The sequence below is a fragment of the Anabas testudineus genome, chromosome 17 (genome assembly GCF_900324465.2).
Source record: "Anabas testudineus chromosome 17, fAnaTes1.2, whole genome shotgun sequence".
NCBI lineage: Eukaryota > Metazoa > Chordata > Actinopteri > Anabantiformes > Anabantidae > Anabas > Anabas testudineus.
The window spans coordinates 14165918-14191485 of NC_046626.1; the positions used below are offsets into that span (position 1 = coordinate 14165918).

At 37.9% G+C, this 25568-nt stretch overlaps 1 protein-coding gene across 1 annotated transcript in view; it reads right to left on the reverse strand.

The window, feature by feature from the left end:
• Positions 1-25568, reverse strand: part of pth1r (parathyroid hormone 1 receptor) — a 39281-nt gene that overhangs the window by 6994 nt on the left and 6719 nt on the right. The window contains exons 2-6 of the mRNA XM_026375361.1: positions 12444-12546; positions 6849-6959; positions 6489-6607; positions 4839-4933; positions 3017-3203 (exon numbers count right to left, since the gene is read on the reverse strand). Coding sequence (XP_026231146.1) covers positions 3017-3203; positions 4839-4933; positions 6489-6607; positions 6849-6959; positions 12444-12546 — 615 coding nt within the window. The remainder of the gene's footprint in view (positions 1-3016; positions 3204-4838; positions 4934-6488; positions 6608-6848; positions 6960-12443; positions 12547-25568) is intronic.

Sequence of the window (25568 nt, forward strand, 5' to 3'; positions counted from 1 at the left end):
AGCAAAACTTAAAGAGGCAAATGCAAAACACACCCTTTAAAGCGCAACAACATTTATGCTGCAGTCACACATCATTAAACAGCTGCGAGTGAACAACAGTGTTTGAAAGCCCACTATGCATTCAGTGGTCTTTAGGGAATATTCCACTGGACAGGATCATGCATACTGTATTCCCTGATATGAGCTGAAATACAAAACGCAGCAGCTCATTCAGAAAGCTGCTACCATACAGAGAGTGAGGTCCCAGCTGTTTTTAGAACTTCGCACTAGCTTCTGAGGTGCCAAAACTTGATTTTTAGAATTGGTTTAAAAAGCACGGTATGGTTTTAGCCCAAAATATATTCCTAACTTGCTGATGCATTATGAATCATTCACAGTTCTCAGGTCAGGAAGAGGTTTCCTGACTGTCTCCAGGGTTAAAAACACGGCGATGCAGCAGCCAGTTTTCATGCACAACATATCTGGAACCAATGATCAGAAAACCTGAGCTTGAACCTTTCTGTTTCCTGTCAGTTTCATTCCACCTTCTATTTTTAATCCCCATTTATATCCCTTACTCTGGTTGATGCTGAAATACCTTAACGATTATTAAAGGTTTGCCATGGAAAGGTAAAAACATTTTCATGGTTCCCTGAGGTATCCTCTAACTTTCTATCTATAGCATCAGCAAACTTTTCCACTTTCACTTAAGTCAGCATTTTGTCACAGATTTTCAGTTCCTCACCTCATGCATTTCTTCTGTAGTAGATATACTTCTTTTTAACCTACCCAGGTGTCTACACTGGGTTTTACTCTTGTTCTACTGTACATGTGTAATACCAGCCCAAAGATTATTTTTACTACTATGCTACATGCTTAAATGCTCCAGAGAAATCCACCCAAAAATAAATCTCCCTATTTTCTGCCAAAATACCAAATAAAGAGAGAGAGAGAGAGAGAGAGAGAGAGAGAGAGAGAGAGAGAGAGAGAGAGAGAGAAACACAGATCAATCTATCTTTGGTTACATCAACTAGACTGATCAGTTACTGTTCAAGACACAGCAAAGTCATTTTGTTTTCAGCCTTTTGATACTGTCTCCATCTCACTTCCCACCCATCCCCCTTGCCACTTTGTAATTGGCTGTAGTCCATGTCCTAAGAGTAACCTTTTGGCAGCCAATGTGCTATTGATTTCCACACTGCCCCATCCGATAGCTTTCGCTTTTCCAAGGTGTTCTTGTAGACTTCTAGACTTTGAGCCAGCTAACACTTTCTTCACAGTCTGCGGTTGAAAATGCCCCCAGTGTAGACATGTCCGACTTTGCAGCATGCAAATGCTGCACCCTCTATGTAGACACAATGTTCTTTAGTGAATTAACCTGATAAATAATGTAATGGATAGTTAGACACACAAAAGTATGTAGACACTTATTGTTCCCAGGGGGAGAACATGCAAACTACACACACAAACAAACCTGGCCAACCCATGGATTTAAACCTAGGTCCCTCTTGCTGTGAGACAAAAGTGCTACCACTACACCGCCGTGCTGCCCGTAATGTGAATGCGTCTTCGAGCATTATGTTAGTTGTTGTGTAGACAATCCAGGCATCAGAATTTATACTGAATTCGCAAAACAAGGCAGCGATAACTGGAAAACTGGACGTGTCAGAGCAGTCATCTGCAGATTTGTGTTGCAGTCACAAGTTTTCATTAGTTTTAGACAATGTGAATTTCCCCTGGGCGCCACTGGTTTTTACTGGAAAGCAGTAAAAATCAGAAGACGCGCGTAATGCAAATTATTGATTGAATCAAATTAAAAAAGTAAATAAAAGGCATCCAGGGTCATCATGAGTATCCTAGAAATGTGCGTTAATACACAATGTTGAAAGTGACATATTATCTCATTATAGACTATTACTGCTACTGTGTTTGAGCAGTAGTTAATAAGAAACCATTAGGTTATACAGTACACAGTCTGTGCTTTTGTATTGACAGGACATGTGGAAGTTCCAGGAGCCCACAATGATTTAGTCAGTCATTGATTTGGCTAAAGGCAACCTCCACACTACTATCCAATTTCAGCTCTTGCTGTATTGTTGTGCCATTATTATTTCCGTTCCTCTCTGTTTCTTTAATGACTACCAGTCAATAATCACCGTCTCTGTCTTTTCTTATCCATTTGTATTCTAACAAGCACTCTTGGCCCACAGCTGGGGTTTTGCCACGAGGAAGCATTTCGGGTGCATTTTCCTGCTTTTACTGGAGCGACATTTCTACGATTTGACTTTTTCTATTTCTACGAGCACTATATTTTCTTCAGGAATCAAATAAATGTATAAAGCTGATGACGGTATTCTTGTCACTGAAGCTGAGATTCTTGTCCCCCTCAACCACAGGTTTAACTTTTATCAATTACTTTGGAGATTCTACTGTACTATACAGCACATCCTCATCTCTTAACGTGTAGTGCATCCACAGCACAATTGCCTCTGACTAACACACTATTGGACCACAGACACATAATGCTCCACAACAGAAAGTTTGGCTCTGCTAGCAGTTGAAAGGGGCTTAACCCAAAAATGCAGTTGTAAGAAGGATGCCATTCTTAGGAGGTTCTGCCTGCTACTCTCCTAACAATAAGCCATGTGTTTAATTCACTTTATGATGTCCTAATGACACGCACAATACAGTCTGCAGTCTCAGTGCAATAGAGGATATGTGTCTGCACTGCGACTGTGAAGTGCTGTAAAGTGCCTGAAAAGTACAGGGGTCTGAATGCAACACACACGTACACACAGTATGATGACAAGGATGACATATTCTCGTGTCATTAAGGTGCTACGTGGTTTTTGTTTGTTTTTGTGCATCCAGAAAGTATCTATAGTGCTCCACTTTTTTTTAACCCACATTTATGGAAAATACAGCAGTAAAAAAGTGATAAATATCTTGATTTTTCATTGTTTTGGTATATGCGGTAATTGTTTAAGGACAGATGACAGCATTCTGTAGATGTTTTCAACTAAGATGGTGTACTTACAAACTGTGTTTTGCTGGCTGGTGGTGCTTCAGTGATAGACTTGAGGTCTTCCACTGTGACCCTTTCCATGTTCTCTAAAGCTGATCCAGAGTAGAGCACAAGATCTTTGACAAAAATACTTATAGCTCTTAGCATGTAGGACACAAATAGGTGCATGTGGATGTAGTTCCTGGTGCAGTGCAATCGTCTAGAGGGAAAACAAACAACAGTGGTAAGGTCAAAAGATAGCTCTGCTCCAAATTGTATTTTTGTGTGTGTGCATGTGTGTGTGTGTGTGGGCTGGCACACCTTCGTCTAAGTGTGTTTAAGTATTTTCACACACACAAACAATACTCATCCTAATTAAAGCCAGCTGGATTCCACACTGACTATAACATTCTGGAGATTTAGCGGCTTGAAACACACAAATATTAAATTGCTCAGCTCAAAGTGAGCTGTAAAAACAAAATTGCAAGCATGTGTCGAGAAAGGCATGCAAATTTCCATCCAGACAAGCACAAGTTTATCTGTCAAAAATTCTCCCATAACATCCTGTCTTGGTGTTTATTGTAGAGTGAGCCTTTGAGGTCATGCTCTATTATTGGAATCAAGTTGCTGGATCAATAGCTGTAAAGGCTTTGTCATTACACAGTCAGAAACAAGAGTCAATGATCATATTCGCTGAATATTTATTAGGGTTTTATGACAACTTGAACTTCAACATTTTAAAGTCTCACCAAAATATCTTAAATAATTACTGGACACAGTATCCATTATTGCATTTTGTTCTCTAAAGCCACATTAACGAACTGAATATTTGACAAGCTGCCCTCAGAGACCTATTGTTTTAGGGGCAGAAACTAATCTAGTGTACATTTCCCTGGAGAGAAATATTGAACACATCTGCTAATGTGAAATATCCTTCCTCTCCCTGGAAAACATTTACAAACTCTTCTGTCTAAATGCTGACATGTTGAAGGGGAGACATGGCTGGAGTGCTCCAGAGCACATAGCCAGAATGTCAGATGGGCCCCTGGGATAACTTATTAAACTCATTTGGCCCGTAGATTTCCTGGTGCCAGTTGGGAGCATTCCTAAAACGTTCTGAGTGCCTGCCTGTACAGTGAGTTACGCTGGTGGGAACATTGGCAAACAGCACCTTTACATACATTCTTAATACTCTCAAAATAAGGCAATGTGCCCTGCATTAATTAGCTTCAAACTCCCTTAAAGCACTAAATCATGAGGGGTAAGATAAGGCTGTGGCTGACTGTTTCTTTAAGGGATAAGTAACACACATCCATTTTTGACTTAATAAGTGTGATCCCTCTAAGACTGATGGAATTACAAAATCAAAGCCAAGCTTTGCTTGTTTGTCACCAAAATCTTAAATCAGTTTGAAAATAACAAAGATGCTAAATGTCAGACAACGAGGCATGCATTACTACAAGCCTGGAGGCAGGCATATCATAGTCTGTTAAAAGTCAAAGTAAAAGTCAAAGGTAATGTTTGATGCAAGTGCACACTTCATGTTGTTGCTGTGACACCACATGTAATGCTTTGCCTAATTATGCTGTTAGAGAAAACTGCATGATTTGATGATAAGCCTCTTTATTTCCTCTTTCATGAAATGAATGTGTTATCTGCATCAATGTATGTATGTGACAGTTAAAATGTCATGGTGCGAACGGGCTGTTCATTGTGTCATCACGCCATTAAACACTTAAATTCCCTCTTCTGATCCTATCCGCTGCTGCTCTAATCCAACCCTGTGTCTAAATCTCTCTCGTGAGAATGTTTGTGGTTCAAAAGACTGAATATTCAAGTGACAGCATCAACTCACCGGAAATATCCCAAGATGATGACAGCAACCATCAGTGAGCCCAAAGAAATAGAGTACCCCACTGTGTAGATGAGATAAAGACGGTGAAAGACCTCCTGTTGGAAAAGGACAATGTGTTAGAAGATCAACAGGGCAGCAAAAATGAAGACTTAGAGGAATACAGCATCTAGCCTGAGAGGAAAATATTCTATTCCAGCTACTTTTGCTAACATTACACCATGTTTATTCACCATATTACTTTAGACTACTGATGTTTATTAGAAACAGCATGTTTTCATACAGAGCAAAGGAAATACGCAGACGAACTCTGTTAGTTCCCTTCCCTTAAATGTAGCTTCTATGTGTGTTCTTCACCCTGTTTGAAAATGCATTGCCACTTGGTGACAAAAGTGTCTCTAGTACCTATAACTAACTGATGGAAACAGCATTTGACATGGGTGATGGAGCTGAGAACGGCTGGGTGGGGCAGTTTGATCTTCCAGCCATGACCTGGCAGCCAGAGGACACAGTAAGGACTGCCACTAACCAGACCCTATGTGCGTCAACATGTTGACAGGGCCAACAGCCCCGTGTGATGTAACCAGATACTCCACTGCTGTTATCATTTAGCATCAAGATACTGTGCCAGAAAGACTAGTGTATAAGTTGTGGTGGTGGTCCGCGGTATGGCAGTTGTGCTGTGTGGGGATTTCATTCGTGCACATGTATTTGCCATTAACTGTTCCCTTGGGAGCCCATCAACATAAACATCTGAAGTCAGAAAGACACTGAAGGGTGCTGTGACGAGGTTATGCCCACATCCTCCATATCTCATTCAAATGGTGAATTAAAAACACAGTAAACATTTTTAATAATGGTGATAGTATCCACAGCCTACTGTCCTTTCCTGGTGAGCTTTGAATGGTTTTACAAGAGTGACTATTAAATCTATTATTCTATGCCTTATTCACTGCCAAAATACAAGGTTTGATGTTTCTAGATCATGAGAATGTATATGCTTACTTACTTATACATCAAAATATGTTCTCATACACACATTCATATCTAAGTAATATTTTCCATGTAAAGCCATATGCAGGTCCTAGCTCTATCATATGCTCTATTACATGCAACCATAACTGATTTTCCAACTTTTTTTAAATTTTTTTTTATCAGATTTAGTTATATGCTGATGATACTACTGTATATACATCAAAATCCTCTAACAGGCTTTGCAATGTGACTTTAATATTAAAAAATCCAGTAAAAAAAATATTTTTTATAGGGCTCCTTCTTCTTGATGATATCTTTGACCTTTTGCCTGTGTAGTGTGTATATATATATATATGGTTTCAGTTTGTTGAAGAAAATGGTTCCATGGATTAAATGTGTACAATTAAAGGTGCATTACTCAATTTTAATGTCTTTCTTTTTATTTTCGTGTGAACATCTTAACATTTCATTAAATATGATTAAAGTGTATTTGGACACATGTCTAAGAAAGCATGTGCAGAATGCAAAAAAAAAAAAAAAATCAAAGGGAATTAAATTGCAGGGTAAAACGGTAAACTAGTTTACTCTGGCAGTGCATTCACACAATCTATTCCTCTTCATCATTATGTGGGAAGCCACTGTCAATGAAAATATAAAAGGAAATGAGACAGATCTCACCTTTTCATGGCTATGGTTGCCGTGAAGGAATTTTGCACATTCATTATAATTGGCCCACGTCTTGTTAGTTGTGGTCATCTCCCATGTTCCGTTGTTGTCACATCGACGGTATGCTAGTCCTAGACATAAAAAAAAAAAAAAAATCTAATTTTAATTACAGGGTTTGCCAATTGCTCACTAACACAATCAATTACTCATCCTCTGCTTGTGTTAATTAAACTTGCATAAATGTATAAATTACAAAAGAGATTTCATACGGTGCTGAAGTTACCATTGTTCAGTTGTACCGGCACCCTGGAGGGCAAACCAAACTGAGCTTAAGGGTTTTAATTGCTGACTGTACCCAAAGGCCAGGCTTACCTTTATGGTTAAAGTCATAGATATACTCTGGGCAGGAGGTGGATACAAGCTTTCCCGGACGCCCTTCAGGCCAACAAACAATGCCATCCCATTCTGGTGAGCAGTAACCATCTGTAAAGTAAAAGCAGTGGCGTTAGTGTTGTTGCTGTCACTCCGCTGGTTCCAGCATTATATAGCCATAGCCTTCTACAAGAACAGAGGTACACATGGATTTTGCTGTATATGTACATTTTCTGTTTTTGTGTTTGTTTGTTTGTTTGTTTTTTAAATAAAGAAGAACACGGGTCACCCAAAGAACACACATACTTGCCCACTCCCCATCTATTGTAACATAATTAGGGCTTGCCATCATGGAATTCCCAGAATGCTGACAACAATATGTCCATTGAATCTAGTGTGTTCATTAAATCTTGTTTGTTAGCTGCAGCAGATCTCCATAACGGCTAAATCATACTGTTTTTATGTTGGGGAATTGGTTTCAGTATGGATCTCATTTAAAAGATTCCCTGCAACACTGGATGCATTGTAATAGCCTAAGCAGCCTATTATGTTGAAATAAAAGTGTTATATAGCAAACTGTCTTCTCTCTCTATTTAGATTGTTTTTGACCTAGGTCAAATTCAACTTAATTAAAAATGTATTTTGTGAAATGTGGTGTCTATTCTAATGTCTGTTGTTACTCTTGGGCTCTGTCATTATCTATCTCTTATTATCAGTAATAAAGTATTTGAAAAGCGAACTGTGAAGTGAAGTGTACAGTTGAGCAAATTAAATAAATTGTACACTTTTTGTTTCAACTACAGGGTTGCCAGATTCTAAATGTAGAGGTCTGAGGCTCTAGTGAGAAACTAGTGAACTTTTAAAATGTGAAAAGTTTAGGGATTATTATAATATGGATCTCCTGGTTGCTGACGACGGGTTTTTCGTGAACATCACACAAACCTTGTCATCTATTTTCAGTGTGGGAATGCACTATGTAAAAATTCATCTATACTTAGTTCAGACAAAGAGCTGCAGGTTCAAAGGGGAAAAAACCCTGTTTCGAAGCACAGAGCCCCTTAATTGTCACAGACCTCAACCCTCTGATAGTGGGAGCAAAGTCCTGTTCCCCACAGATTCCTGGCAAAATCCTCACTTATGGCTTGGCATTTATGTTGTATTATTGAAAACATCTGCCCCACTATGACCACTAATAAGTAGCTAAGGATAAAACTGAAACTATCCTCTTTTTTGCAGTACATCCATTATTTTCTCATTCCTGTAATCAAACTTACAAAGAAACATGTGAAGCAATGACGACATTCTTTTTATTTGCCTGTCACTTGGAGCACAAAATTAAAGAGCAGACTGAGCGGAGCTGACTGATTCCTACAGATCTCTGGTGGGAGAAAAACAGCCTTTAGTTTTGAAAATCACGCTGACCACACTGACTGGGAGTAAAAGTAGAATGGCTGCTCACTTTTGCCATAGGTTTTATTACCATAGGACCACCTACCAACAGGCTTAAATTAAACATCCAACACACACACATATACATATAATTTCCCGTAAATTTCTTGACCACGATATAAATATAAACGCAACTACAGTGGGACTTTGGTATTAGTGATGTAACTGGGGGTTTTAATGAGGTTTTCTTTTCTCCCCAACTCATTTGATTCAAACCTGCAGATGTCAAAACATGTATTGCACTTTGTCCTGATACATGCAACCTTTTATAATGATTGCAGATGTTATTCTACACCCATACCACAAGCTTGAAGGCTGAGCTATTTTCACACTGCAAGGCCTGGGGCATTGAACCCACATCCCTCCACTGTCCTCTCTAGGCAAACCTCACTGTTTCCCTCAACGAAACCCTTGTCTCAGCAATGTAACGGAGAAGTTTGTGTATTTAAAGCGCAAATGAGAAATAAAAACAATTCGATAAAATGTTGAAATACAACCAAAATGTGGGTTTCAGCCTCACATGAGACCTAATCCTTTCTCACTGAACCTAGACTTGCATGATTGGTTCATTACAAATCCTACATTTCACAAAGCATTTTAAAAAGTCACCACTCCGCAGCTCCCATAATAGTTCAAGTTAACCACAAGTTTACAGTGCCAGAAAAAAAAAAAAAAGAAACTCTGGGGGTGGTCAGGCGGGAGACAGGCAAGACTAATACAGATGTAAAGCCAAAGTCTAAAAACAAAACAGAACAAAAAAAAAAAAGTGCAGATTCAAGGTCTCACCACATTACAAGAAAAATATGTTCAAAGAAAACAAGAGTGAATTTTGTCCAAGTTCTAATGAAGTATAATATGCTTATATGGGTCATCAGAAAGCAGAAGAAATGCTTTCCCTGAACCAGATCTAAAATCTTGACAGTCTCCATAATTTTACTCTACATCACAGCAAAACCACTACCCCGATTTTAAATGATTTCCACATTACATAATTACAAACAACCATACGAGACTCTTAAGTTCAAATCAAGTTCAAATTAAGTGAAGTCATGGTAATTCATGTGCAGCTCATCTCAAATCAAGCACATTAAATAAGCAAATACGTGCTTATCAAGGCATATAGTACACCGTGGAGCTTTTTCTGTAACGCAATACATTTACTCTGATTCCTTCAACTGTTATGGGATTGAACAGTCATGTGCAACCTTCCAAAAGAGGTCAGAAAAAACCCACCAAATGCAGGATGAGTCACATTTGGTGTGTGCCAGCATCATCAGGTATGCATGTCAGCTCTCATGTGCTGATGTACCCTTAAACAGCACCTTGAGCATTTTGCACACTCTCAGTCAGACATGTCTGATGGGCTTGTTAGAGTCTTATTCAGTCTCAACACCACTGATGTACAGACAGAGAAACATGCGGCTGCAACTACCATTCATATTATTAATAAACCTAGCAGTATATTTTGATAGAATGATTACCAGTTTAGCCTATAATTAAAAATGTCCATCACAAATTAAGGTTTTGTCAGTTTTGGAGATCAATAGTGGTTCAATTGAGTTCTTTTAATAATAATAAAACAAAAAAGTAGCACATACTGGGCCATTTTGCAAACATTTCAGACGATGGAAAGCTTAAAATAAATACGTTACATATTTGAGGAACTACACTTACTCACTGTCTTGCTGTGATGAAGCTGTAGCTACTGAAGCAGCCGGTTAGTTTAATTTAGCACAAACTACTGGAGACATGGGAACACAGGCAGTTGTTTTCACACTGAGTTTTACTATGTAAAAAAAAATTAAAAATAGCAATCTTCAAATGTGTTGGAACTTCAGTCCTTCACCCGCCTCTCTTCTCAACCATCACTCTGGAACAGGGTAAATCTGGACTCATCAGACCACATGATCTTCTTCCATTGCACACTTCTTAACACAGTTTTAGTAATTTCATCAATTTAAACAAAGATGTTTCCTTTGTTTAATTCATGACAGTGTTTTGACCCTTTTGAAACAGATTAACATCTTTTCCACGACCACAGGATGTGTCTTCACAAATGAGAACCTACTCTCTGCATCAGTTAGGGTTAAATAACATTTTGGCAGCTGAAACATAATCATCCGTGCAGTAATTATCCAATGGGAGGCTCCTACCTATTTGCTCAGTTAACTCAGTTCTGAGCATCTTTTCTTTTTTTTGTCCAGCAGTGTATTATGTAAATAAAATAAAAAAACAAAAAAACCCTGCAGCAAACACACTTAGAGGTGGCTGGTGAAGTGTGACAACAGTCTTGCCAGTCACTATATGACATGTCAGGATTGATTAAGCATGACAGTGGTCAGAGGAGTGACACACACTCTGATCTGAGCAAGGCCTAACATTTGACTGACTGTTCTGCTCTGCATTAGCCTCCATGGCCATCCTGTTAAAGGAACTGTGTTGTTATATAAAACCTGGACATCTTAGCCAAGCTGCTTTTTGGCGCCTGCAGTTTTCAATAGTAGCAATTCTGCCATATTTTCTTAAATCCAATTTGAGATTTGCGGGCATTTATCGAAACCATGAAAACATGGGGCGCAGTAAGTACAGGGAACGGTCAACAAAAGCGTTCATGTTCTGAGCCTGGAAGTAAACATTTTTAATTATGTGTTTCATTTACAAGGGGGTATCGTTTGGGGGGTCGAAGAATTTGATGCAACCACAATGCACTGGGGTTCAAGAGAAAATAATATGATTGGTTTGGCTGAGGAATTTCAAAACCTTCCTCCGAACAATCAACTGGGAAAATGACAGAAACCACAATGAGAGACAGTAGATGCTGGGGTCTGCTGGAAAATGGCGCGCTTCAGACACCCATAAATACACAAATACACCCCAGCATTAGCTACGCCTTCAATCCCAGCCTCTGGAAAGCCACAGGGAGGACAAAGGAAACAGAGCACCATTTGCAAATGTAACCATCAATGTTCAATACACAGTTAACTGCCTGGTAAACTGCTTCTAAAAGAGGCCTTTGATTTCACCAGTGAAAGGTAGACACAACTAATCCACGAAATGCAAATCTACCCTGAAACTGTTTTTTCTTTACAAACGAGGCGGTTCTTGTATAGAGTGTATAGATTGAGTATAGAAGTTTGCACAAGTTCAGCTGATTATTCTAATCAACCATCGTATTCCAACAAGTCACATTCAATCAATACATGATGCACTGTCATCACGCTGGTAGTAGCTGTTCTAGTCCTACAGTTCCCGATAATCTTTACTACCTTTAATAATTGATTTATTCCTCTATCACTCCTACCTTCTTATGGCACTTCTCCTTTATCTAATGGCATTCCCTTCTTTGTTCGTGAAGGCTATTTCCAAACTGTGTTCATGAGGTTCGGTTCTGCTTGAAACTGCTTAAAGAAGCAAGTGACTGACCGACAGCTAAGAGTTACCAGAGTGATTGCAGATGTTCTTACAGCAAAACATCTGAGAAGACAAAACATCCTAAACCTTACACAAGATCTGTGAGATTTTCTTACATAGCGATGCTATATGTGGATGTATGGATATCTGTCTGTCAAACCAACGCTTTGATCCATACTAAAATGTCTAAACAAAAGCTGGATGGTTTGCCTTGAAACTTTGTGTAGACATTCATGGCCCTTTGAAGATGATTCGTATTGAGGTTGGTGATCCCATGGCATTTCTTCTAATGGCACCTTGAGGTTGATATTTGTAGTTTTCAGTGAAATATCTGAACAGGTATTGGATGGATCATCATGTAAATTGGCACAGACATTCATGTCCATTATAGTGTCATGTATAAGAACGTTGGTGATCCTCTGACTCTTAATCTGGTCAAATATTATTTTATTTATTTATTAATTTGTGTATTTATTTATCTTAAATTAATACTAGATAAACACTTGTTATACTAATGGCAATGCCTTCAGCCTTAGCCTCCAGCTGTACTTGTACTAATTAACACAGGTTAGCATGCTAACAGGGATAATTAAAAGATATAATAATGACATAAATTATATCTGCTGAGCATCAACATGTCAGCGTTGTTGCTGTTAACATGTTACCATGCTGACATTAGCATTAAGCCCCATTCAGCCAATTGAATGGCTGTACATTTTCATTCTTGATTCTCACCAGGAATCTTGGGCCTTGACTTGATGTTCCCCTCACACTTCCACCGCGCTTTCAACAACAGTCCTATCTGCTCCTCTTTTGTGAGCACATCGTCCGCAAAAACCTGCAGAAATAGACAAATACATGAAGTTAGAGAAATATATTGAATGATAATAACAGCATACTTTACCGATCCCACAGGGGAAAATGTTGTTGGGCAGCTCTCAAAAGGTAGATAATGGTGCAACTACAGGGTTTCAGTGTGTTGTTCATGACACCTCGACATGTGACCTGAAGGAACTGGTCCAACCACTAACCCTGCTTTATTAACTGAGCTACTGCTGCCCAAATATAAAGTATAAATGCTAAAAATATGTAGTTAAAAAGAAGCATCAACACAACAGCACAACAGTTTTACATCTGTCCAAAGATTCTATGTATAAAATCGAAGATTTTAGGTATAAAAGCAAAAAGAATTCCTGCATATTATCAGACTAAACTACAATTAAATGCTCATTTGTGGTCCTATCTGTATCTGAAGTATGTATCTGTCTGTATGGGTCTGACCTTGCTCTTAGAGTAAAAAGGAGCAAAGAGATGCATCACTTAACTTGTATTCAAGCTTGTATTTTATTCTATTCAGATTTCCTTTTTACAGCTGTTTCAATGTTCCCTAAGCACTCTTACCATAGATAGTACCTTGGACAGGCCAATTTAAATCTACAATCCTTCAGTGAAATGTTTCTCACAATGAATAGTGCAATAAAGACATTTCAAAATCAACAGGGCGGCCTGAATGTTAGACAGTTTGTTTTGTATCCGTAGGTTTGTACTTCCACCTCTACAGTCTGCTGTCAAGGTGTTCACAAGCAAGCTGTGTATTTATTTCTGTTCTACCTGTCATGAAGCAAAAAAAGATTAGAAAAGGAGTTTTATTTTTCCCCCTTGACTAAACAGTCTCAGTTTCACTTCTTGTTTATAGTCCCAGCTTGTACTCCTATGATTATATTCATTACGTGGTAACTAATCGGACATGACATGACAAAATGACATTCTATTTCCAACATTTCCTTATACCTTGTATTTTCTCAGCTTTTGAACATTGGATTTAAAAGTGGCATGATACTTCAGGTGTGGTTTTCCAGTGAAGGAAACATTTTCCATTTTAATAGAGCATACTGACTAGCTTGGTGTTTGCCCGCGGATCACTTTTGGGCAATGACAAATGTGACTGTATTGAAAATGACCACATTCATTTTTAACAGAGCGTGACAAGAAAAGTGGAAATGAAAACAAAAAAGAATCAAGCCCAGTGCTAAAACCAAAGCATAGATCACAGTGCAAATCACCAGGATTTTCTACGCTGTCATATAGGGGTTTTCATTGTTTTGAGCTGCACTGCAGCAAAAATGCAATATGTATTCTCACAGTGAAACACAAACTTACATGTATGCCACAGATGCCTGGAGGTACAGCTAAAAAAACTCCCAGTCTTGCTTTTTTGGTTCACTGATGCAGAGCAAACAGTACAAATTAAAGACAGACGTTTACTCAGAGCAGCTGACTCTCTGGCTGCAGTTGCATTTGTCCATTTTTTTCTCAACTCACACATCTGTGTTTTGTGTAAAAAAAATTATTCTGCATTTATATTGCTATACTGCTTCATTTGTGAAGAAGCAATATGCGGTGAAAAACAGAATGAAAAGGGATAAAGAGAGGAGAGGTTAAATGCATACACATATATAATTAATTACCCTTCTAAAATATGTATTGCAGCCATTTTCAAGGCAATGATTTTTTTAAATTAGATATATAAAACAAATTAAAATGTAAGATATGATCAGGGCCTGTTGTAGCTAAAAATTGATGCCACTGTTTGTCCGTGTCTGCCTTATAAATTAAAATTTTGTGAAACATGATTCAGAGGTTCCAAAAGCTAAAAGCCATTTCAAATACAAAGTGTTTTTCGATGCATTTTTTATGTCTTCTGTGTCCGTGAAATGTCTTTTTTTAAAAGATCATTCTGAACTCTTTAACAGTAACAAACTCACAAGCTTTATCCTTTTAAGGTAGCTTGTAAGTACCTCAAAATGTACTTAAGTACAGTAGTTGAGTAAATGTTCTGATGTTCCATCACTGGAATGTGAGTGTGCAGTTAGTGGAGTAGAAGTACCGGACACTAATCAGTATCTATATTTATAACGTTAGCTACTATAAAAGGCATGAGAACCAGCTATTGCAACAAAGCAAGCTTTTCAGATTTTTCAGATATTTTGAGCCTTCTCTGGTACCTCTGTATAATCTGAAATAAGCATCTAAGAAACTTCTAAGTCTGCATGCTGACACAGGGAGTCATTTGGGAACGAAAGCCGTGTATACATTGTCTCTGGTGTTAAAATGAAACTGTAAATACCAAGCAGTCGTCGGTTTGCTGCACACAAAACCATAATACCACAATCCATCAATATTTTCACTACTTTCAGGCCTGAAATAAGGATGTCCAGTCTGGGAGATGAATAAGGTTACAGAATGAAGACGTTTATGGCTTTGCACAGTAAACAACCACAGATGGAACAACATTTGACCACAGGCGAACAAGGATAGATACTACCTGTTTACTGTACTTACTATGCCAATATAGAATATTCCACTGACAGCTACTGAGACATTAACTCTATTTTCATCTGAAAAACTGGCTGGTATTACTTCAGGTGAAAGCGTAACCAACAGGAAACCAGAGATAGCGAGTCTGGACGCTAACTGCTCTAAAAGGAGAAGTGTCTTTACCATCACTGTATCAACATAGTATACAGAACTTGGACATTTTTGGAACAGATTTGTTAGTTTTTATTGCATGAATGAGAATAAACCATGTAGCAATATATATTTTATGCTATACTTTGAACTTGCAGGGTGCGTATCTGTCACAGCTTGTTTTATTCATCTCTTTTCTACAAACCTGGGAAGATTTTGCTACACATTAAGAACAAACGTCTTAACCTTTCCAGTGCTGTTTGAGCCCCTGTGAAACATTAAACTAAAACGAGGCATAGAGTTTCTGAGTTTATTTTCTTTTTCAAAAACTAGAAGAATTTCTCCTTCATGTGCAGACTCCTGCTCACAAGGACATAGAAGAGTATCATTTACCATTTTAAGAAGAGAATCGTGGGTAATAAGTGCGCCCCCTGATTATTTCTGAAAACTATTCCTCTTCCACTGGCTTGTGTCCAAACCTCCAAAGTAAACACAACTCTCACAGGGAGAAACATGGATATTCTTATTTACAGCATTTCATTCAAAATACAGTATTCTTTTTGTTAAATCTTTTTTGACTGTGTGCCAAAATGAAAATTAGAAAAATACACACCATATAAATATGTGTGTTTTCATCACTGGTCGCTAGAATCTACAGTAAACTCCACTCGGATAAACCACAAGTGTCTATTTGTCTTCACAAACTGTGGCTTGATGACTTAAACTGCAGCTCTCTGCAAGTATATAAGACCAATATTGAGAGAACTGTATTTAGGCTGGTGTGTAAAGACGGTGTTGAACCACTATGACTACCACCACTGACATTACACAGTATCTGACTGTAGGTACATTTGCAGATCAGTTTTGGTTTTCCTATTTGAGCATTTGGTTACTGATAATTTTAGTATGTTATATTTAGTTATAACAGATTCATTAGTTTTGTGCCGCAGATGAATATCCTCAGTATTAAGTTGCTGATGTTTAACATTTAATAAAAAAAATGAAGAAATGGAGTCATGTGGATAGACGTCATGCATACATTGAGTGGAGACACTGGGTTTCCGGTACATTACCAACAGTCTTGATTATGGACAGCCGTAGCTGTTTTCTTTTTCTTTTTTCAAGAAGGCTGTGGTTGACCAAAGTCATTTCCTGAAATTCCCTAAAGTGAATCAGAGAGTCAAATGTTGTAGCTCGTGAGGTAGACTTTTTTTTTTTTTAAAGCCTGAATCATTTTTTAAAAATCATTTATTTTCATAAAACTATCTAGAAAGTTTAAACCAACCGCAAAATTTGCTGAGTTCATCAGCGTGTAATTATGTGTTATAAGTCAACAATGGATTTTGAGTTAGTATAGTCCTGTAGTAGTAATTTGACTGTAGACGAACGGTTATGTGCTGCGGATATTTAAAGCAGAAATGTGTTTAGAAAAGATTAAGAGTTCAAATTAATTAAATGTAGCTCACTGTTCCCTCCTAAACAAAGATATAATTATTGTAAATGACTCTGCATTTGTGATTGTTAGCAAAGCATCCCTGTAGAATGAATGATATTAGGTATACGGTGTGGACCAAAAATCAAATAGCTCATTATCCTGAAGTTCCTCGATTGAAGATGTATTAAAAATAAACAATTCAACAAAACTCTTACATAAGATGCTCAAGTCAAAGAATTTCAGGTTGAAAATGTTTTCATAATTGGAATATATTTGCAAAACAAGTTTTTTTTTAAATGTATTTATGAGTAATGTGTCAGGAGATAAGTTCATTTGAAAACTGAAGGGTAAGCTTGCTGGTGAGACTAGGGGACCACTGAGAGTGAAGCTGACAGCGCTGACTCTGCTCAGTCAATCACTGGCTAAAAGCCGTAACAACAGTCCTCTCTGTCACTCCCGAATTATATTTCATTTTTATCAATTCTAAAGATTCTCATGTTCTAGTGCTGTTCTAGTTCTCATGCTGCATTATTCAAACAAAGTCTCATCATGTCACACATACATACAGTACAGTATAGTATCTAAATGAAAAAAAAAAAGTTGCTGCAGTTTTCTTTGTATTCATTATAATTTGCTATTCATATTGGACGTGGTCAACCACAGCCTTCTTACTGTTACAAAGTAAGGGTGCATCATGACAGATGCTAATTCAAGCTACATGTAATCTTCATTTATATCATTATTTCTTACTGTAACATGTCTTAGAGTGGGTGATAAGTAAATGTAACATAATGTAATTAAAAAAAACACAAAGAATCTTTAACTAACTATTACATGTTGTTTACACAAGTGATTGGAGGAGGGTCAACTGTGTTTAGTAGAAACACATCGGTGCACACTGTCATATTTCAGTGTTTTGAGATGGGGTTTTTTTTTGTCAACCTAAAACCCCTGATTTCGATTCTGGTAGTTTTTTTGGCTGGAAAAACAAACCATATTAATTTCCTCTATCACTTCAGAGTAATCCAATAATGCTCCTCTCTGTTAGCTGATCTGTCAGCGAGGATGAGATTTTGAGGTAAATAGTCGTTTAAAGTGAGACTTTTCTTTCCGAATCACACTTCGTCACATGCTTGATAGATAATATACCGATAATATTTACTCTGTGCGCTGTAAAGCACCTCTATTATGGGACTACAGTTGAATGTTTGTTTTATGTACTTGTTTTGGTCATTTGCCATTCTTTACACCATGAGCTAACATTCACTTCCTTGTTGTTGGCATATATTCAAAATTTGATCCCAAGGGCTTTTCGACTTTCCTGTACTTTTTTTTTCTTCTCAAAATACGGGGGTCTAGAAAATTATAACTCCGCTGAATTTTGTTTTTAATGGTCTGTCCACTATCTGGAAAAAACATGAATATGTTACTTTTGACATATTGCACCGCATGAATGTTTTAGCGGATGAGGTTCCTGGATATTATAAACTCTATGAGTCAGTGCCACTCCTCTTCAACTGTGCAATTTGCATTTGATGATAAAAACCACAAACCACAAGACTGGTTGTCCTTTGGAAATGCTTGCAAACCACACTCTGACTTAAAGCAGCATTTAGTTCCTAATTATACCCTGCTCTGGTCGTAAGCTTGAAGAACAGCACTTTTGTCCTTGATGGAAACATTGTGTGTGCTCTGAGAAGCAGTATACATCTCATGAAGCCCAGAGAGGGGTTGTGTGTGTTATTCTCTAAATTAAAAGGGAACTTTACGCTGTTATAGAAGTGATTTAATACACAAAGTATGGGCCAATAAAACAATGCGAATGCAGCATTTTAACATCAAACACTGACAAATATGCCACAAATAACACTCAGTGCACATTACAATTGGTTGAATATGGTCATTTCATATATATATATATATAAAAAATGTAAATAGTTTTTCAACTATATGTTGCATCTAGAAAATATTTTTTCAAATGGGACAGAAAAATTAATTTTTATTACACAGACCGTAGCATTAATAGCTTGTGGTATCATCTCAGTTACAACTTGGCAAAGTTAGCAGTAACTCAGGCTCAATAAAGCAGTTAAAGAAAAAAATATGCAATGATGCAAACATTCACACATAATATTGTACACTGAAAAAGTGACTTCAGCCAGTGAAAACAGAATTTCTGGGTAGGTCAGTCTAATCACATAGCTGGAAATTGCCTTGTAATTGTGAAAAGAAATAGATGAGGTTGCAGAATGTAGGGCTCTACAATATTTATTAAGATGGACAGCAGGTATGGCATAATGGACTCATCAATTTTTAAACAAGACTTCAAACTACACACCACTGCAACACATAAACACAATGAACCTTAAAATGTCTGAAAGCTTTCCAAAGGTCATGTGTTTATATAAAAGGTTTCATACACGAATGATGACAAAAAACTGTCAGGTCGTGTGGCTTTAGTGGTTTAGGTAGAGAGTGCAGTATTCAAAAGTTAGTTTCCGTTCATTCAGTCGTTCAGTCATCATCATCTTCACTGCTGCCACCAATTTTCTAGTTTTAGCTGTTAATTAATGCATTTAATCCATTTAATTTGAAGAACTATGTTGTTCAAATGAATTGGGGGACTTGATCTCACTGTCAACATTATAATTAGATGCCTGCATCGAGTTTCTCAATTCACATGTCGCTTGTTTAACATCGTAAAGCCAGAGTGTCATTACAGACATTTTCACAAGTCAAAATGGATGTCGGCGTCAACCACCAGCAAGCCATGAGCATTTTTGGCATGCAGATCAATGCAGTTGCACAAGCCTGAGCCTATATGTCACGAAGTCATGTAAACAGACAGACAACCCTATGTAAGCACAAATCTTTCATCCTCATTTGTACATAAATAAACTGACACAATTACAACATAGGCTCATACAGACTTTACTTGGACTTTGTACCAGGGAGCTTACAGGATAAAAGGTTTGACACTACAACCAGCAATAGTGAGGACTTGGTAATGCCTTTTGGGCTCACCAATGGCCCTACAATCTTCCAGGCACTTGTCAATGTCTTCTAATATGATCACCAAGTTTGTTTTTGAACCAATGACATTGAGAACTGGAAATTACTGATGGTAAAACTCACCCTGAGGGATTTGCACAACTAACTAGAGGGGACAGTTTTTTGTCTGAACTGACCATAAAAATCTTTAGCATCTCCGCTCTACAAAGACACTTTACCCATGCCGAGCACACTGGGTGCTTTTCAACCTCTCCCTGTCCAATCTCCTTGGAATCAAGAACGGGAAACCAGTTGCTCCCACCACTTCAGTAAAGATAAGGAGGATTCAACCATTGACCTCATTTTGCTGCTGTCTGTTTATCTCCAGGCAACTAGGCTATAGACTGAGCGGTAGGTTCTCACCAAACTGGCAAACACGCCCACTTCCTCCAGTTGCCTGGTCACTCATCTGTTTCTCCCTGCTGTGCTCTGACCTAGAGTTATGCTTGTTTCTACTGTCACACAAGTATGTGGTGCACCACGACCCTTGTCTAAACCACCTCCTTCTGGTCTCTTGCAACCAGAGTGACTTTGACTGTGGACTCTGGATGTGCATTTATGATAGAAAAGATAGGCTGGCCTTATTTTGTGCATGCTTGTACCACTAAGTCACCTTGTGAGTCCACCATCTTTTCTACCTACCTGCTTGTTGTCGTCTTCATCCGCCCCACCACCTGTGTGAGCTCCAGGATTGCTTTGAGCTGATATTACCAATGATCTCCTAAGCCATACCCTCTTCCACCACGACCAACTGGCTTCATTTTTTGACTTTACAATAAACCATCTCAACCAAACCTTTGGTGTTTGTATATTTCTGAAAACTCTACAATCCTTACATCAACACAAGTCAGCAATTGACTTTAACAACATAATATTGAAATTAAAGACGATGAACCAGAACACTTTGTGGAAGGTAACATACCACACACACTAAACATTTAGATGCGACATGGTGGGAGATACTGTAGCAAGAGATCTGACCAGTTTTCAGTTTTTATTTAAATCAAAAGCCAAGGTGACACTTGCTCTTCCCGACCTTAAGAACCTGATGAAAATAATTTCTCCAGCAACTATGCTCTTTGCCATTACCAGACAGAGCCATGCCCAACACTGCAATCAGTGCTGTGGATGTAGTTTAACATCTGAGTGAAGATGGAGCAGAGTATAAAAAGGTGACACATGCAGAGGGAAACACTCCAAGCAATCAGCCCCTTTTCCACTGTTACACCAAGCAGCCTGCTATCTGCTAAGAACTAGGGCAAGGGCACTGTTTGTATAAGACCTCTAATTGTAACTGCCTTCCCAATGAAGCCTCTAAATTGAAGACTAATTAGGCACAGCTTAATCATCCAAGGTGTCTCTCGTTGCCTGCTAATACTCCACCCTTTTGATTTGCTTATTGAAGAGGCTGTCAAAGCTTTTGGATATGGTCACCTTGATTTAAGTGGAACTAAAATCAAAATATGGAAGGACAGCTGTAATTATGACAGTACAACAGACAAGTGTAGGAATCCCACTCTGAGTAATGAACCAACGTTTACAGCCAAATTAGTTAAACATTCATATTTAATTTAATATATTGTATTATATTAATGTTGAACTCAACCACATATTTCCCTTATGCATTGATATTAATAAAGTATGCTAATAAGTACATTATGACATTATGATAAAATTGTATATGCATCTTCATTTAAGGCACTGCCATAAGAAGATGTCTCAGCAAAAATAAAATACATTCACACAACACTCTTGAGGCACAATCAATTAAGGGAGATCAAATAAAAATCAAGCCAGAATTCAATCTACAGATTGCGGTACATGTCATTCCAAAAGTAAACAGCATGGAACAAGTACACACGGTCCTTTTATTTTACTTTAGATTTCTCTGACATATTTAAATATGTGTTATGCGTTCTGTGTTTGCCAGACCACAGAAGATTTAGTTATTAACCACACAGCTAAATTTAAATGATTAAATACATCTACAAGTGTATGAAATAAGGTTTCAAAATAATTATAAAATAAGCAGTACACTGCTCTGAAATGCCAGGGACATGTCCAGTAAAGCTATTGAAAGCAGCAAAGCAGGTATTAAACATAGTGACATGACTCAGTCCACATTCATTTATATCACCAATGCTCTTTTAAACAGTAATTATTTCAATGTTCTTCCTGTAAGCTCTGTTGTCTAAAAACGTCTGCAGCATTCAATCCGTTCTGTTGCACTGTTAGTCCAGACATGTCTGAGCTCTCTGCCACCCGTCGACTCACACATGGATTCAACTTTTCTGTTGAGCCATAATGTTTAGCATGCAGATGCATAGGGCTCATGGGAAATTATATTCTTTAAATGCCACTGTAAAACAAAAATTACTAGATAAACAACAGTATAACATTGTTTTTCAAAAAACTCCTAGTAAAACACCTAGTAAGTTACACAACGTAATGAAAAACTATTTGACGGTCTTGCATCAGTTCAGTACTACATAGTTCAGACATTTGTCATGTTTTAAGCAACAGTGCTTTTATATTATCCAAGCTTTAATTAGTTATTTTCACAGTCCTGAGAGTTTGTATAATGTTGTTCTCTTATAAGTCAGATTCTGTTAATCCACTGAATGGGGTGCTGTGCCATGATTAACTACATCACATTATAACAGCATGTAAATTATTTAATGCATGTCTGATCTGTTCATTGTGTACTCCGACTGAGACCTGCAGCTGATCTGTCAGTATGAGCTTCCACTGACTACAAGGTAACTAGTGCTGAGGTCTTTGAACCATGTTTTTATTTGACTAAAAATGACTCATTGGTAAAACGGATAGCCTATAGCAAAAGGCAAACAGTGTGCATGGATGTGAACTGCACAAGTCAATATCACGCAGCCTACTGTAAACACGACGTTGGTCACTGACTATAAATACCACTGAAACACACAACCATCTTTATGCAATGAATGATGAGACAATGACAAGAAGTTTAGCAGTAGAAGTTTAAATACAGAGAATACACTGCATACATTATTTAAAGCAGTGGTGAACTAAAGCAGAACTGATCCTTAGCACATTGTACAGTACCAGGGTTTTTCAACTTTCCCTCATCTGCATAATCAAATCCATCTCAGACAACACAACATCTGTCTTGTCTTTAAACAGACTTTAAACTAAAACCCATACTTTCATAACAAAATTTGAATGAAACTTAATTAAGCAGTAATTAAACAAAATGCAGCACTATACAACACTATAAAGAGAAACTTTAACTTCATATTTGCAGTGACTTCTACTGCAACTGTCTTCATAGTTCATACTCTGTTTGGCTAATGTGTTCAAATGCCATGGAGTTAATGCAGCAATGTCCAGCCAAACCTTGCACTGTTATCTTAAGTTAAATTGGCTGAGATCTCCCCTGTGCTGCAACGTGAGGATTTCTTACTTATTACTTATTACTGGAAAATCTGGAGCTGTGAACTGCACACTTCCAAACCCATAAGCCCCTGAGTTTTGCAATGAAACTAATAAAGGTTCTTTTAAGAAATCTGGACTCCTCTTGGCCATAAGCCATGTGCCAGGGGTGTATTCCTGCCCAAAATCTGAGCTGCTTCCAAATCACGTAAACAACTGGATCTGATGTGTGAAATCCTACTCTACTCAGTCTACCAACTAGTGTTCTTTTTGTCAGCTAAAATGTATCCTTAGTCCTGATATTACAGGTCCGTGTTAGTATTAGTCATACTTAGCCAAACTGATTAGTCTGGGGTAATCTGAATGTTTTTGTTAAATTATGTAACAGAAATGTTAGTCAAAACCAAAAAAACATGCATTTATGTCAAATTTCAACAAACTTCTACATAATATTTAATCAAATGGTCTTAATTTAAAATAAAATATAAGTGAAAAAGATCATTTTTAAGAAACAGCCCTGCAATAGACCGTAGCCTTATAGTGTTTAGTCAGGACTGTGCCAGAGGGTGTATGTGGTGTTTCTCAGTCATCCAGGTCCTGATTATCCCAAAGGTGCTTCTCAGTGGTTACTGGACTTGCTTGAGGCTCATGAAAAGAAAGATGCCAGAAAGGTGTTGATTTTATTCTGTACATGCACACTACTATTTAAATACATTTCTAAAGAAAATATTTGCAACCTCTATGCATACAGCTTAAGTAAGTAGACATCTACCTACTCCCCTCAAGACTGTAACCAAGCCCATAATCAATCTTCTAGGTGATATACTCTGCATTTTAATAACCAGGAGACTTTGCAAATAGATTACACTGAACTGTAACAGTCTAATCTATCAGATTGTCATAGTTTAACATGTAATGTTAGAGGAATACCTTTGGTAGTTGGTTTAATTTGGTTTTAAAAGTTAAGATAAAAAGTCCTGTCAGATTCTATATGATGCACCTTGAGAGTCGATTCATTCGGGAAGCTTTTGTATACATATCTCAAACTCTCCCCTTACCAACAGTGGGGGTAGGGCTGCACACAACCGTCGGTTAAGGGCAAAGGCATCTACATAGCTGAGAATTTCCACATGTCAACTCCACTGGGGCACACTGGGATTCCAAGCATATTGCCTGCAAGGAAGTCTGAACCACAATATTGATACAGCAGGTAACTGATGAAAAAGGACCACATAGGAAACAATCTCATCATAGCACCGGCAATCAATCAGCACATCCAGACTTTCTGAACTGTTGAGTTATATAATATACTACTATTCTTCCACTTCTTGTGTGCAGTACTTGAATGAAAACAATGTTGATATTGGACTTTCTTAAAACCCAGTGAGCAGAAGATAGAAACCAGACCATCCTATCAAAGACTGACAGAGGAGAGACAGCCTATCACTCTGAAATGCGTCAAATATTTGACACATGGTCATGGCTTTAACTAACTCTGAGATGACACCTTCACCATATACAACGTGTCTCAAGTTGTAGCAAGTAAGAGAAGAAGAGAGTTTAAATGGCAAATGTAGTTTACTCAAACGTCTTTGACATTAAATACTGCCTTCTTTGTCAAATCGCTACTCATCAGCTTTTGAAGATGCATCATTCACATGATGACTGAGTAAAAATGAGCCTTAAATGCATAATTAAGTTGTCAAGGCTAAAAAAAATAAAGGCATGAACAGAGCTAACATTGCCACCAACTCAAACTCATAGACTTCACAGCCAAACGGCCGATCTTTATGAATGCTGAAGTTCATAGGGCAGAGGCACGTCATTAAAATATTACCTCTTCAGTGAGGTGTAAAAGTGGTATAGAGTTACACACACTCTAACATTCTTCAAGTGGAAAAGTAAAAAAAAACGAGAGGTCAGTGTAAGTCAAGAAAACAAGCCCTTTCCTGAGTCAAACACAGCTATGGTATAGCCTTACCATGCTGGCGAAACTGAAGACTCTCCTATTAACGCACACATTATGAGTCTGGCATTCTAAAAACTGAGCAATGTGTCAGTCAATACAAAAAAAGATAACCACAGCACAGAGATGTATGAATTTATGAGAGAGAGCTCAAGAAATCAGATTATCTGAGGAATGTTCTCGAATACTGTCAAGTCCTGCAGTGGACTAACGAGCATGCTCATATGTGTGTAGCGATTATCCCACTACAAGTCGACTGTGAGCTGAATCCCATGCTGATCCCAAGTAATTTAGGCAAACTTCTTAAGTAACTGGTGACTCACAAACCGTGTACAGCAGCTGATACAGAGTTACACCTACTTGCTGCTTAAATCCACATTACGTGGTGTAAACTAAATTACAAAACAGGATGTCTCAGCCAACCACATAATCTCATTTGGATGGAAAAATTGTATCTTAACCAAGGTGGGTATAACGTGTATAACACTAGAGTACCTTCTCTCACTTTCTACAGCTTTATAGACGACAGCTG